Consider the following 13,914-nt stretch of genomic DNA (forward strand, 5'->3'; position numbering starts at 1 on the left):
TAAGTTTCAACACTTAATGACTCTGCAGGAATGTTTGGTCATGAAATTGGGGTTAAGATTTGGGAAGAAACAAGACTAATCTTTTGAAACGTGTCTTTTGTTCTAGAGCTTCCTTTATGAGACAATCCCCTTTCAAACCAATATATTTCCAAACATTTAAAAAGGTAAAGGTAAAGGCACCCCTGACAGTTAGGTCCAGTCGCGGACGACTCTGGGGTTGCGGTGCTCATCTCGCTTTACTGGCTGAGGGAGCCGGCCTACAGCTTCCGGGTCATGTGGGCAGCATGACTAAGCCGCTTCTGGCGAACCAGAGCAGCGCACAGAAACGCCGTTTACCTTTCCGCCAGAGCGGTACCTATTAATCTACTTGCACTTTGACATGCTTTCGAACTGCTAGGTTGGCAGGAGCTGGGACTGAGCAAGGGACTGCGCAGATTCACTCAAAAGGACCATAGCGCCACCCGCGCCTTTCCAGCATTTTTTACTAAACAGATAATCAAAGTTGTAACTACTAAATCAGGCCCACCATTTTCCAAATGAATATTCTATATCTAGATGAGTGGAAAGATAATGCTGCAGTACTATTAGAGATCTGCTTTGTCCAGAATGTTATACAAAATTTGTTGTGTTTAATGATTCCTCTTCAAGGTGAAAACTTGTATTTCCTTCTCGATTCTCAGATTTGTTGGGTGAAGCAGGAGCTTTTCCAGCATTTTACTAAACAGAAAATCAAAGTTGTAACTACTAAATCAAGCCCACCATTTTCCAAATGAATATTCTATATCCAGATGAGTAGAAAGATAAGGAACAGCTGCAGAACTATCAGAGATATTCTTCGTCCAGAGAGTTATACAAAATTTGTTGTGTTTCATGATTCCAAGTGTAGCCTTATGAGGCTTTGCCCTCGGGTGGGAAAAATATTGCACCCGGGAAAGGGAAGTGGGAGTCAACAGACACTCAAGGAATAGTTTCAGAGACAAAGCTTTTATTTCTACCATCCATGAACTGGTAGAAGGAGCAAGTGTGATAACTCACAAAAAACATGCACGAGTTCAGTCATGTGCACAAGCATATATACCCCTTTCCAGTTCCCTCCCCCTTTCTCCTCCTTCTTCCAGAGTCCAGATTCCAGATTCAGTTCTCAGGCCTGAGTATTCTTGGCAATGACAGAGCTTATTCATTAGCCTTTAAAAGTAACGGTTTGCCCTTGCCACAGCATCTTGTGAGAATCCACAGAAAAGCTGTTTTGGATTTTTAGAAGACAAAAGGAATTTTGGACAGTTTTGAGGCCTGGTTGGGGGGGGGGTCTTCACCTTCCTTCAGATTTTCAGATTCTTTGGGTGCAGGAGCTTTTGCCAAGCGATTTCTTAAGCGCTATTTGAACATCTTTGTTTCTCAGGCTGTACACTAAGGGGTTCAACAAGGGAGTCACCATTGTGTAAGAGACAGAAATAAAAGTGTCTTCATCTAGTGTGTATCTGGATTTGGGCCTTAAATAGATAATGGAAGCACACCCAAAGTGCACTACGACCACAATAAGATGGGAGGCACAAGTAGAAAAGGCTTTACGCTTCCCAGCCATTGTGGGGATTTTCAAGACAGTGTTAACAATTAAAAAGTATGAGAGAAGGATGAACAGGAATGAGCAAAATACAACCAAAACACAAATAACGAAAATGACAATTTCTCCTATGTAGTTTCGGCCGCAGGCTAATTCAAGCAAAGGTGCTAAATCACAAAAGAAGTGCTTAAGTTTATTTGGCCCACAGAAAGGCAAGGTAAATATGATAATGGTCTCTGAGGTGGAAAAAAGAAATCCAGTTGTTGCTGAACAAGCCACCAGTTTGGTGCAGACACTTTGATTCATCAAAATCTGATAACGTAAAGGTTTGCATATGGAGACATATCGGTCATACCCCATCACTGCTAGAAGCATACAATTTGTGCACCCAAAGCCCAGGAAAATGCACATCTGAGTAGCACAGCCAATGAAGGAAATGGTCTTCTTTTCTCTTAGAAGATTTGCAAGCATATTGGGGATAATGACCAGTGAGTAGCAGATTTCTGAGAAGGAGAGGATGGAGAGGAAGAAGTACATGGGGATGTGGAGGCTGCGGTTAAGCCATATCGCAGTGATGATGATTATATTTGCCATCAAAGTTACCAGGTAGATTAGAGAGAACACCAGAAACAATGGAATCTGCAGTTCTGGGAAACTGGAAAACCCAGCAAGGATAAATTCTGTCACCACTGTTTGATTTCCTCTTCCCATTGATGCAGCATCTGAAAATAAACTTTAAAAGCGTTATGGATTGCAACAGTGCTCGTCAGCTGATGTTTTATACAAAAATACTGGGGGGAAATGCTTGCTCATAAAATTATTTTTTATTTTTTGTTATTTATTAAATTTACCTACTGCCCTTCTACTGAATATCACAAGCCAGTTTACAACATAAAAACAAAAAATGCATAATGTGACAGTAAAAACGCAAGGACAATAATAACTTACGAGGAAGCAGGTTGGATGTTGAGCTCTTCCAAGTGTTAGCAATTTGCCACAATATCCTTTTTACGATGTTTTTATTTAGCATGGAACGATGTAAACACTTAGAAATCCCACCTGATATTATCTCCATGGTGTTTCAAAACGTAAAATAATCAACTATCTTATTATCAATGGGAGTTGTTAAAATCTACAAGTAATGTAAAAATACATGTAATTTTATTGGGTGTTTCCCCCCCTAAAACTGTTGACTTCATCTATATCAATACATTTTAGTATGTCTACTTGATTTTCAATTTTTATTTTATCATGATGAATATTACAGATTGTTTCGGTCTTTCTGATTAAGTGGTTTGTGAATATTGTTTAATAAATAAAACAGCAGGGTTAGCTGCACCGAAGTGACCACCTCAGGATACAAGTGTGCAGTGGCGTAGCGTGGGCTGTCAGCACCCGGGGCAAGGCAAGTAATTTGCGCCCCCTAACCCGTGGATTTGTGTCCCCTAACCCGTGGATTTGCGTCCCCTAACCTGTGGATTTGCCCTAACCCCAGATGTTGCGCCCGGTGCGGCCAGCCCCCCCTGCACCCCCCACGCTACGCCACTGCAAGTGTGGGCAGTGTGTATGGAGGTACATGCCATGTGACAAAGACACATGAGAGCAGAAGCAGCAAAGCAGGCTGGGAAGTGCTGGGACTGCACAGTCATTTGGGCCTACTAAAGTTATTCAAGCCTAACTGCCAACTGTTGAGTCACCCTGACATGTGACTTAGTAGCCAGTTTATCTTTTGTGCTCTCTGTAAGATGTGAGAGTCTATCTGCTTCAGCTATGAACAGTGTTGAATAGTGGGTAGACATAGCAGACGACGCAGCGATTTCTCCAAAGCAGCTCTTTATCTGTAAGCTGGAACAGAACTGAACTGAAGGGTTCAACCAGCCTGCTTATATAAAGCTCCACTGTAACCATTTTCTGTAACTATCCAATCACTGAACGTCACTTTTGATCCCTTATTTGCATATGTGGGCCTGAACTATCTACAGTATCCCCCTGCTGGCCCAGGGTGAGAACTTCAGTACATAACAAATATTATGTGTTTTATTTTAATTATCTCATATTTATCCGCATTTGATAACTTTTTTTCAGCGGGGGTGGAACAATGATGGGAAGTTGAGGGACCTGCACAGTTCCTTGGGGCTGTCGTTTTCATTTCACGTGAAGGATCTCAGAGGCTCCTCTGAAATTTAATTGATTGATTTCCCCCTCATCTGAAAATCTCAGGGCATAAAAATACAAGATAAGAACACAAAATACAGAAGAAAAACATAAACAAAACAAAAAAAACCACCCCTCTCCCACAAACACATTTAAAAGAATATAAGATGTTACTTCAGCCCAAGGCCTCAGTTGACAAGGAACGCTTTTGCTTGGTACCTATAGGTAGTATAATGAAGGCACCAGGCGAGCCTCACTTGGGAGAATAAAGCCCCTTTTATAAAAATTCCTCCCCGTTCTTGGTGCCCGCTTGTGGACCCAGAAACATGTCACCACTTCCTTCAGCATTTTCCTTGGAAATGCAGACAGGGCACTGGAAGAAAAAGGGAGAGAGGGCAATGTCTTCTGCTCTGAATCTCTCTCTGTGTGTATGTGTGTTGGGGGGCAGGCGGGGGGCAGAGAGAGTTAAAGGCCAAAGGCCTGGTTATAGAAGAAACCTTTTTTGCCTGGTGCCTAAAAATATATGATGGTAGTCCCAGTGCAACTATACAACTGTGAAGCCTATTCTATGTGTGGTAAATTTGTCTGTGAAAGAGTTCCTCATCTTGCCAGGGAGATTGAGAATCTTAAGTTCCTCTTATGCTTTTATCCATTTTTTGTTTTAGACCACTTTTTTCAGATTCATTGCTTTTTTAACATTTCAGTTTAATATTAGTTAAACAAGGGGCTATATTTCCTTTTCAAGGGGAATTCAGCATCATACGTTGGTTTGTGGTGTAGTTTTTCTGGGTCTGAGGTAACTTCTGTTTCTGCTTGTCTTACTTTTGTATTGTTAAACTTTGGCCGTATCCATGCTACACATTTAAAGTTCTGTGATACCATTTTGAATGGTGGGGTTGGGGTTCCCTCAGGGTGAAATCCCCAGCTCTCATTCCCCACCCCAGGGTATGGGGGGCATCCTTCAAAGCCACCATAGCCTCATATTCCTTCCAGTATTGGAGGCAGCCTAGCTTACCTCAGAGGGTTATTGCGAGGATAAGTTGGACAGGGAAAGCACACCATGTATACCTCCTTGACTTCCTTGGAGGAAGGGTGGGGTGTTCAAGTAAAAATAAGAACAATTTTGACACTTCAGTCTCAGCACTATATGAATTTGAAATAGTTCTGCATGAATGTTTGGTAGTGAAAATGAGGGCTAGGATTTGGGAGAAAACAACAGCAATCTTTAGAAATGTTTCCTTTGTTGCAGGGCTGAATGATTACAAGTTTATATATGAGAAAATTCCCACAACTCAATTTATTTTCCAGTGATTTACTAAAGAGAAAATCAAAGTTGTTTGTAAATGCTAAAGCAAGGCCACATTTTTCCAAATGAATATTCCATATACAAATGAATTTTTAAAAAGATGAGAAAAAGCTACAATACTATTTGAGGCGTTCTTTGTCCATTAAACAACAGATACAGTATTTGTTGGGTTTCATAATTCATCTTCAATTTTTAAAAAGGTGAGAAAAAGCTACAATATTATTTGAGGCGTTCTTTGACCATTATACTATACATATTTGTTGGATTTCATAATTCCTCTTCAAAGTGGCTAACACTTAATTGTCACATTCTTTGGGTGCAGGAGCTTTTGCCAAGTGATTTCTTAAGCGCTATTTGGACATCTTTGTTTCTCAGGCTGTACACTAAGGGGTTCAACAAGGGAGTCACCATTGTGTAAGAGACAGTAATAAAAGTCGTCTCATCTAGCGTGTAACTGGATTTGGGCCCTAAATAGATAATGCCAGCACACCCAAAGTGCACCACGACCACAATAAGATGGGAGGCACAAGTGGAAAAGGCTTTTCGCTTCCCAGCCGTTGTGGGGATTTTCAAGACAGTGTTTGCAATTAAAATGTATGAGAGAACGATGAACAGAAATGCACAAATGACAACCAAAACACAAATAATGAAAATGACAATTTCTCCTATGTAGTTTCGGCCACAGGCTAATTCAAGCAAAGGTGCTAAATCACACAAAAAGTGCTTAACTTCATTTGGCCCACAGAAAGGCAAGGTAAATATGATTATAGTCTCTGAGGTGGAAAAAAGAAATCCAGTTGTTGCTGAACAAGCCACCAGTTTGGTGCAGACACTTTGATTCATCAAAATCTGATAACGTAAAGGTTTGCATATGGAGACATATCGGTCATACCCCATCACTGCTAGAAGCATACAATTTGTGCATGCAAAGCCCAGGAAAATGCACATCTGAGTAGCACAGCCAATGAAGGAAATGGTCTTCTTCTCTCTCAGAAAATTTGCAAGCATATTGGGAATAATGACAAGTGAGTAGCAGATTTCTGAGAAGGAGAGGATGGAGAGGAAGAAGTACATGGGGATGTGGAGGCTGCGGTCAAGCCGTATCGTAGTGATGATGATTATATTTGCGATCAAAGTTACCAGGTAGATTAGAGAGAACACAAGAAACAATGGAACCTGCAGGTCTGGGAAATTGGAAAATCCAGCAAGGATAAATTCTGTCACCACTGTTTGATTTTCTCTTCCCATTGATGCAGCATCTGAAAATAAACTTTAAAGATGTTACCGATTGCAACAATGCCCGTCCGCTGATGCTTTATAGAAAAATACTGGGGGAGAGGCTTGTTCATAAAATGATTATTTATTTTTTGTTCTTTATTAGATTTATGTACTGCCCTTCAGCTGACTATCACAGGCCACTTTACAACATAAAAACACAAAATCTATAACAGGACTGTAAAAATGCCATAATAACAAATTAAAGAACAAACCATTTGATGTGCCTTAAACATCACTCCATACAGCTGACTGAGAACTGCCTGCTTCCACTTGCCCAATGGTAGAGCCGGCCTCAGTAGACAGAGCCTAGCACAACAATTGTGCAACCAGCAAAATAATTGTGTCACCCCATAGACATATTATTACATTCACTTTACCAACGTCTACACTGCAGAGTTGAATGTCTGATATCTCCCTTTCGAGGAATCCTGGGAATGTCTGCTCCCAAGTTAGTGAGGCATTAGAGCCAGTTTACAAAACTGCATTTTCCATAGAACTAAAATTTTAGCAATCAGACAACATTTTGGCATAGTTCATCACCATAGATTAAAATTCTGTATCAGTGGCGTAGCGTGGGGGGTGCAGGGGGGCCCGGCCGCACCGGGCGCAACATCTGGTGTTAGGGCAAATCCACAGGTTAGGGGGCGCAAATCCACGGGTTAGGGGGCGCAAATCCACGGGTTAGGGGGCGCAAATTACTTGCCTTGCCCCGGGCGCTGACAACCCACGCTACGCCACTTCTGTATTCTTTTAATTGATGGAATTCCACTGTGAATGAATGTCTGGCTACAGCCCACAAACTGATGAAGGAGCACAGAGGCAAGTGAGCTGAAGAGTTTGAGGCTTCACAATATTCCTGTCAATTGCAAAATTAACAGCATCACAAGACATAACTCTGAACACCACTAGAAAACTGAGGAGCAAGCCTATCTTAACCTGCCTTTTAAAGAGTCATACATGTCTACTCCAAATTGTAGCAGCTCTCCAGGGTCTCAGGTTGCAGTCTTCACTAGTCCTGCTAAGCTACCTCATACTCCTTTGGAAAAATATTGGATCTGGAGCCTTCTGTATGAAAAACAGTAACTCTGCTATTGAGTATGAATCTTGTGGCCAAGATAAAAAAGAGTCAGGTGCTTTGAAATTGTTCTTATATCCTTTCAAAGTGGCAAAGACAGCAGCATCTGAAGGGCTAAATGAATGAATTCAAATCAAAGCTGCAGAACCTCAAACCACAATAGACTTACAAGGAAGCACGATGGATGTTGAGCTCTTCCAAATGACACCAACTTGCAACAATATCCTTTTTATGATGTTTTTATTGAGCATGGAATGATGTAAACAAGTTTATAAATCCCACCAGATATTATCTCTATGGTGTTTCAAAACGTAAAATAAATCAACCTTCTTATTATCAATGGGAGTTGTTAGAATCTACAAGTAATAATTAACAATACATATAATTTTATTGGGTGTATTTTTTTTCTAAAGCTGTTGACTTCATCTCTATATCGATACATTTTGTTACATCTACTTATTTTCCATTTTTTATTTTATCATGATGAATATTACAGATTGTTTCTGTGTAAAGCGCAGTTAGGTCTTTATGATTAAGTGGTGTGTGAATATTGTTTAATAAATAAAAATAGCGTACAGGACAAATGGCTCTGGGGTAAGCCACACCCATCGTCATATAGGCAGGGAAATTTCATTCTACAAGTAAAATGCTAGCACAACACCCAGCATCTCACAAGGCACTGAAGACATCAGGGTTCAAGGAGATGAAACTGAACATTTTCACAGATTATATCTTACTGATGCTCCATAATCCAAGCTAAGCCCCTTTTCCTTTGCAGAGGATACTAAATGATTTCATGGCAGTATCTGCATTCTCAATGACTTCTGGACCCAGGTGTTCAATCTAATTTCTATTACCGTGCGTCAAACCTCAGCAATGGATCCAGATTTGGCATTGCTTTCTCTAGAAAGTAATACAACCCAACCATTGACCACTATCCTCTTGTACAGTGGTACCTCAGGTTACATACGCTTCAGGTTACAGAGTCCGCTAACCCAGAAATAGTGTATCAGGTTAAGAACTTTGCTTCAGGATGAAAACAGAAATTGTGCTTCGGCGGCGCATGATTAACCTGAGGTACCACCGTATTTATGTTCTAAGCAGCAGCTAAAATCTCCATTGCTAGTCACTGGAAATTCAGATCCCCATCCCAAGATTGTTGGTTAAGGAAGGTTATGGGACACTGCGCTCTCTGAACATCTAACATGCCAGAGAGGGCTTAGCGGCAGGGAGACAAAAACAGACTGTTTCTATTCCATTGGGTAGCTCTTTCTCTCCTTTGGCAATGCTGAGCCAAACAAGCATCAACCGTCCCATAGCCCAAATACACATATGGTGAAGTTCTGTCACTCACAGTTGATATTATATGGTAAATACCTGTCTTGGGAATCTACATTTTGAGCTGCATTGCATTAACGGGTTTTTCCCTCATGGTTGTTGTTGGAGTCATAGAATCAAAGATTTGGAAGGGACCCAAGGGTCACCATTGGCTGTGGGGAGGAGAGAAGACGAAGAAGAAGAAGAAGAGGAGGAGGAGGAGGAGGAGGAGGAGGAGTTTGGATTTGATATCCCACTTTATCACTACCCAAAGGAGTCTCAAAGCGGCTAACAATCTCCTTCCCTTCCTCCCTCATAACAAACACTCTGTGAGGTGAGTGGGGCTGAGAGACTTCAGAGAAATGTGACTAGCCCAAGGTCACCCAGCAGCTGCATGTGGAGGAATGGGGAATCGAACCCGGTTCACAAGATTACAAGTCCACCACTCTTAACCACTACACCACACTGGCTCTCTTAAAATACATAAATACATACATAAAATAAATACAGGGCCTACTCCCTTATAAGGCCTTTCCAGCTGGCCTAGGGGGAAGTCCAAGGCCCTCACACTTCTAGCTATAAAGGGACTCCTCTGGCAGAAACAGCCTTCTTCGCTGTTGGACCCATTATTGATCTCATTAGCTCAATCTGCCAGAGCCTGTCTTTGCATATGGGAAAATTCCTCCTACACACACACACACACACACACACACACACACAACCCAATTAATCCAGTAACTTCTTTCAATACTGCCTGCCATTCCTATTCTCCCCAGATAACAGCTTGCTTGCTCTGCTCAGACTCACTGCGGAAAAGATGTTGAAAAATGGACACCATTCAGATTATTCCCTCCCAACCACACCATACAGTAGAATCGCACCCCTTCCACACTACTGGATCATGCTGGATCTTGCTTCAGATATTGTATATTTTCTGAGAGAAGGAAAATCAGCATGGCAGCTACTTTATTCTGGAATGCCAGCTGAAGGACAACAACCTCCTGTGGCATACAGGAAAATCGGGGTGAAGGGGTCCGCTCAGACATGATAGCACTGCAAATTGCATATCAGATTACACATCTAAGTAAGTAATGGGCAAATAAAATCATATAGCCTTTCTTTTGGCATGTTTCTGAAAGTAATTAAAGCGTAAGGTTTAAATTATATAAATATGAATGCTAAGATAAATGCATATCGAAAAATTGCAATGCTCCATTTTGTGGACAAAGACTCTCCTCCTGAAGAGAGGGGAATGGTTGTGGGCGGGAGCCCAAGCCCCGCCTCTAGCAGGGGGCGTTAGCCCCCTGCCTTCCACTTACCTGGCTGGCGCCCACGCCCATCGGCAGGCACCCAACCAGGTGCCTCTGAGGGGGCGTGTATAGCAGCCTTAATACGACGGCGCCAGCCCCTCCTCAGCCTCACTCTTCGTCGTCCCGTCGTGATTCACCCACCCTCCACTCCCTTTGAGCTCAGGGCTTAGTTTCCCTTTGGCCTTGCTATGGTTGGTCGCCCTCGTTGTCCGGGGGGCCTGGTAGGAATTTTTCCATTTGGCATTAGGCTTTTTGGTTTTTTCGCCTACCTCGTAGCAATCGTCACAACTTTCGTGGTATTGGTGGGTAGGTTAGGCATTGGAATAATGTGTAGTGGTGTCGAAGGGCTAGGTGTGGCCATCGCCTATGCCTTCAATTTTGGGGTATTCCGTTAAAGGAATCTGGCGGTCGTGTATTCTGTCCGATGCCTGCTTGGCGGGAGGCCATGGCACGACCCTCGGTGACATCAGGGGAAAGCCTATAGTTGGATTAGCATCAACAGGCTCCACCTACTGGTGAATAAACCCCCCTTGTTTCAGACTCACCCATCTCTGAGGGGGTGGAGTCAGCTGACGTAATCCAATGCCTAAGCCAATACCTTTTCACTTGCTGTAATCAATAAAGTTGTGGCCTTTTCTTGCCCATTAACCTTATATCACATGTCCTTGTGTATTCAATCCACTTTGGGGGGGGGGGGATTGGGTCCTCGAACCACAATATATTGTTACGTCCTTGCCGACATGTTACAGAAAGCAAATGTCAGAACAAATCACATGAAAGCAAAAGAGCAGAAATTAAGTGTGTCGGGTTACATGAATTCCAACTTTTGAAAACACAACATATATGATCCCTTTTAAAATAGCCATTACTGGGGACAAGGAAGGGCAGAAATAATTACGTACCAAAGATAGGCAGAAATGGACACCAAACTGACCCCAACAAGAACAATTCTCACACTTCAGTCTCAGCACTATATGAGCTTGAAATAGTTCTGTGTGAATGTTTGGTGGTGAAAATGAGGGCTAGGATTTGGGAGAAAACAATAGTAATCTTTAGAAATATTTCTTTTGTTGCAGGGCTGAATGATTACAGGTTCATGTATGCAAAAATTCCGAAAACCCAATTTATTTTCCAGTGATGCACTAAAGAGAAAATCAAAGTTGTTTGTAAATGCTAAAGCAAGGCCACATTTTTCCAAATGAATATTCCATACACAGATGAATTTTTTAAAAGATGAGAAAAAGCTACAATACTATTTGAGGTGTTCTTTGTCCATTAAACTACAGATACAGTATTTGTTGGGTTTCATAATTCCTCTTCAAAGTGGATAACAATTTTCACATTCTTTGGGTGCAGGAGCTTTTGCCCAGCGATTTCTTAAGCGCTATTTGAACATCTTTGTTTCTCAGGCTGTACACTAAGGGGTTCAATAAGGGAGTCACCATTGTGTAAGAGACAGAAATAAAAGTAGTCTCATCTAGCGTGTAACTGGATTTGGGTCTTAAGTAGATAATGGAAGCACAACCAAAGTGGACTACGACCACGATAAGATGGGAAGCACAAGTGGAAAAGGCTTTTCGTTTCCCAGCCGTTGTGGGGATTTTCAAGACAGTGTTTGCAATTAAAATGTACGAGAGAAGGATGAACAAGAATGAACAAATTACAACCAAAAAAGAAATAATGGTAATGACAATTTCACCTATGTAGTTTCGGCTGCAGGCTAATTCAAGCAAAGGTGATAAATCACAAAAGAAGTGCTTAATTTTATTTGGTCCACAGAAAGGCAAGGTAAATATGATTATAGTCTCTGAGGTGGAAAAAAGAAATCCAGTTGTTGCTGAACAAGCCACCAGCTTGGTACAGAGTCTTTGATTCATCAGAATCTGATAACGTAACGGTTTGCATATGGAGACATATCGGTCATACCCCATCACTGCTAGAAGCATACAATTTGTACACCCAAAGCCCAGGAAAAGGAACATCTGAGTAACACAGCCAATGAAGGAAATGGTCTTCTTCTCTCTTAGAAGATTTGCAAGCATATTGGGGATAATGACGAGTGAGTAGCAGATTTCTGAGAAGGAGAGGATGGAGAGGAAGAAGTACATGGGGATGTGGAGGCTGCGGTTAAGCCGTATCGTAGTGATGATGATTATATTTCCCATCAAAGTTACCAGGTACATAAGAGAGAACACCAGAAACAACATAACCTGCAGGTCTGGGAAATTGGAAAACCCAACAAGGATAAATTCTGTCACTATTGTATGGTTTTCTCTTCCCATTGATGGAGAATCTGAAAATGAACTTTAAAGATGTTACAGATTGCAACAGTGCTCGTCAGCAGATGTTTAATACAAAAATACTGGGGGAGATGCTTGTTCATAAAATGATTGTTTTTTGTTTTTTCTTCTTTATTAAATTTATGTACTGCCCTTCAGCTGACTATCACAGCACACTTTACAACATAAAAACACAAAATGCATAATGTGACAGTAAAAATGCAATAGCAATAACAAACCATTTGATGTTCAATAAACAGCACGCTATACAGCTGCCTGAGAAAAGGCCGCCTCCATTTGCCCAATGGTAGAACCGGCCTCAGTACACCAAAACTAGCACAACAGTTGTGCAACCAGCAAAATAATTGTGTCACCCCTTAGACCTTTTATGACATTCACTTTACCAACAAGTCTACACTGTAGAGTTGAATGTCTGATATCTCCCTTTCGAGGAATCCTGGGAATGTCTGCTCCCAAGTTAGTGAGGCATTAGAGCCGGTTTACAAAACTGCATTTGCCATAGAACTAAAATTTTAGCAATCAGACAACATCTTGGCATAGTTCATCACCGTAGATTAAAATTCTGTATTCTTTTAATTGATGTAATTCCACTGTGAATGGATGTCTGGCTACAGCCCACAAACTGATGAAGGAGCACAGAGGCAAGTGAGCTGAAGAGTTTGAGGCTTCACAATATTCCTGTCAATTGCAAAATTAACAGCATCACAAGACATAACTCTGAACACCACTAGAATATTTTATTGAGGAGCATGCCTATCTTATCCTGCCTTGTAAATAGTCATGCAGTCAGTGTCTATTCCAAATTGTAGCACCTCTGCAGCGTCTCAGGTTGCAGTCTTCACAAGTCCTGCTAAGCTACCTCATACCCCTTCAGGAAAATATTGGATATGGAGCGTTGTGCATGAAAAAAAGTAACTCTGCCATTGAGTATGAATCTTGTTCCCAAGATAAAAAAGAGTCAGGTGCTTTGATTTTGTTCTTATTTACCTTTAAAGTGGCAGACAAGAGCATGGGTAAGGCAAACTAAGGCCCAGGGGCCAGATCCAGCCCAATCGCCTTCTAAATCCGGCCCTTGGACAGTCTGGGAATCAGCATGTTTTTACAGGAGCAGAATGTGTGCTTTTATTTAAAATGCATCTCTGGATTATATGTGCGGCATAGGAATTCGTTCATTCCCCCCCCCAAAAAAAAATATAGTCCGGCCCACCACAAGGTCTGATGGACAGTGGACTGGCCCCCTGCTGAAAATGATTGCTGATCCCTGGACAAGAGCATCGGAAGGGCTGAATGAATAAATTCAAAACAAAGCTTCAGAACTTCAAACCACAATAGACTTACAAGGAAGCACGATGGATGTTGAGCTCTTCCAAATGACAGCAATTTGCCACAATATCCTTTTTATGATGTTTCTACTGAGCATGGAACAATGTAAACATGATTATAAATCCCACCAGGTATTATCTCCACGGTATTTCAAAACATAAAATAAACCAACCATCTTATTATCAATGGGAGTTGTTAAAAGCTACAAGTAATAATTAACAATACATGTAATTTTATTGGGTGCATTTTTCCCTAAAACTCTTTACTTCATCTCTATATCGATACATTTT

General features: G+C 41.5%; 3 protein-coding genes across 3 annotated transcripts; all 3 read right to left on the bottom strand.

The window, feature by feature from the left end:
• Nucleotides 1-1,327: 1,327 nt before the first annotated feature.
• Nucleotides 1,328-2,272, bottom strand: LOC114588174 (olfactory receptor 10T2-like). The gene has a single exon (XM_028713152.2). It carries the CDS (start codon nt 2,270-2,272, stop codon nt 1,328-1,330), a length of 945 nt encoding a protein of 314 aa, XP_028568985.2.
• Nucleotides 2,273-3,291: 1,019 nt separating this feature from the next.
• On the bottom strand, nt 3,292-6,426 carry LOC114588173 (olfactory receptor 10T2-like). Its single transcript, XM_077921451.1, has one exon. It carries the CDS (start codon nt 6,267-6,269, stop codon nt 5,325-5,327), a length of 945 nt encoding a protein of 314 aa, XP_077777577.1. The 5' UTR covers nt 6,270-6,426; the 3' UTR covers nt 3,292-5,324.
• A 4,912-nt stretch (nt 6,427-11,338) lies between these two features.
• On the bottom strand, nt 11,339-12,283 carry LOC114588067 (olfactory receptor 10T2-like). The gene has a single exon (XM_028712995.2). It carries the CDS (start codon nt 12,281-12,283, stop codon nt 11,339-11,341), a length of 945 nt encoding a protein of 314 aa, XP_028568828.2.
• Nucleotides 12,284-13,914: the final 1,631 nt, after the last annotated feature.

The sequence above is a fragment of the Podarcis muralis genome, chromosome 17 (genome assembly GCF_964188315.1).
Source record: "Podarcis muralis chromosome 17, rPodMur119.hap1.1, whole genome shotgun sequence".
NCBI lineage: Eukaryota > Metazoa > Chordata > Lepidosauria > Squamata > Lacertidae > Podarcis > Podarcis muralis.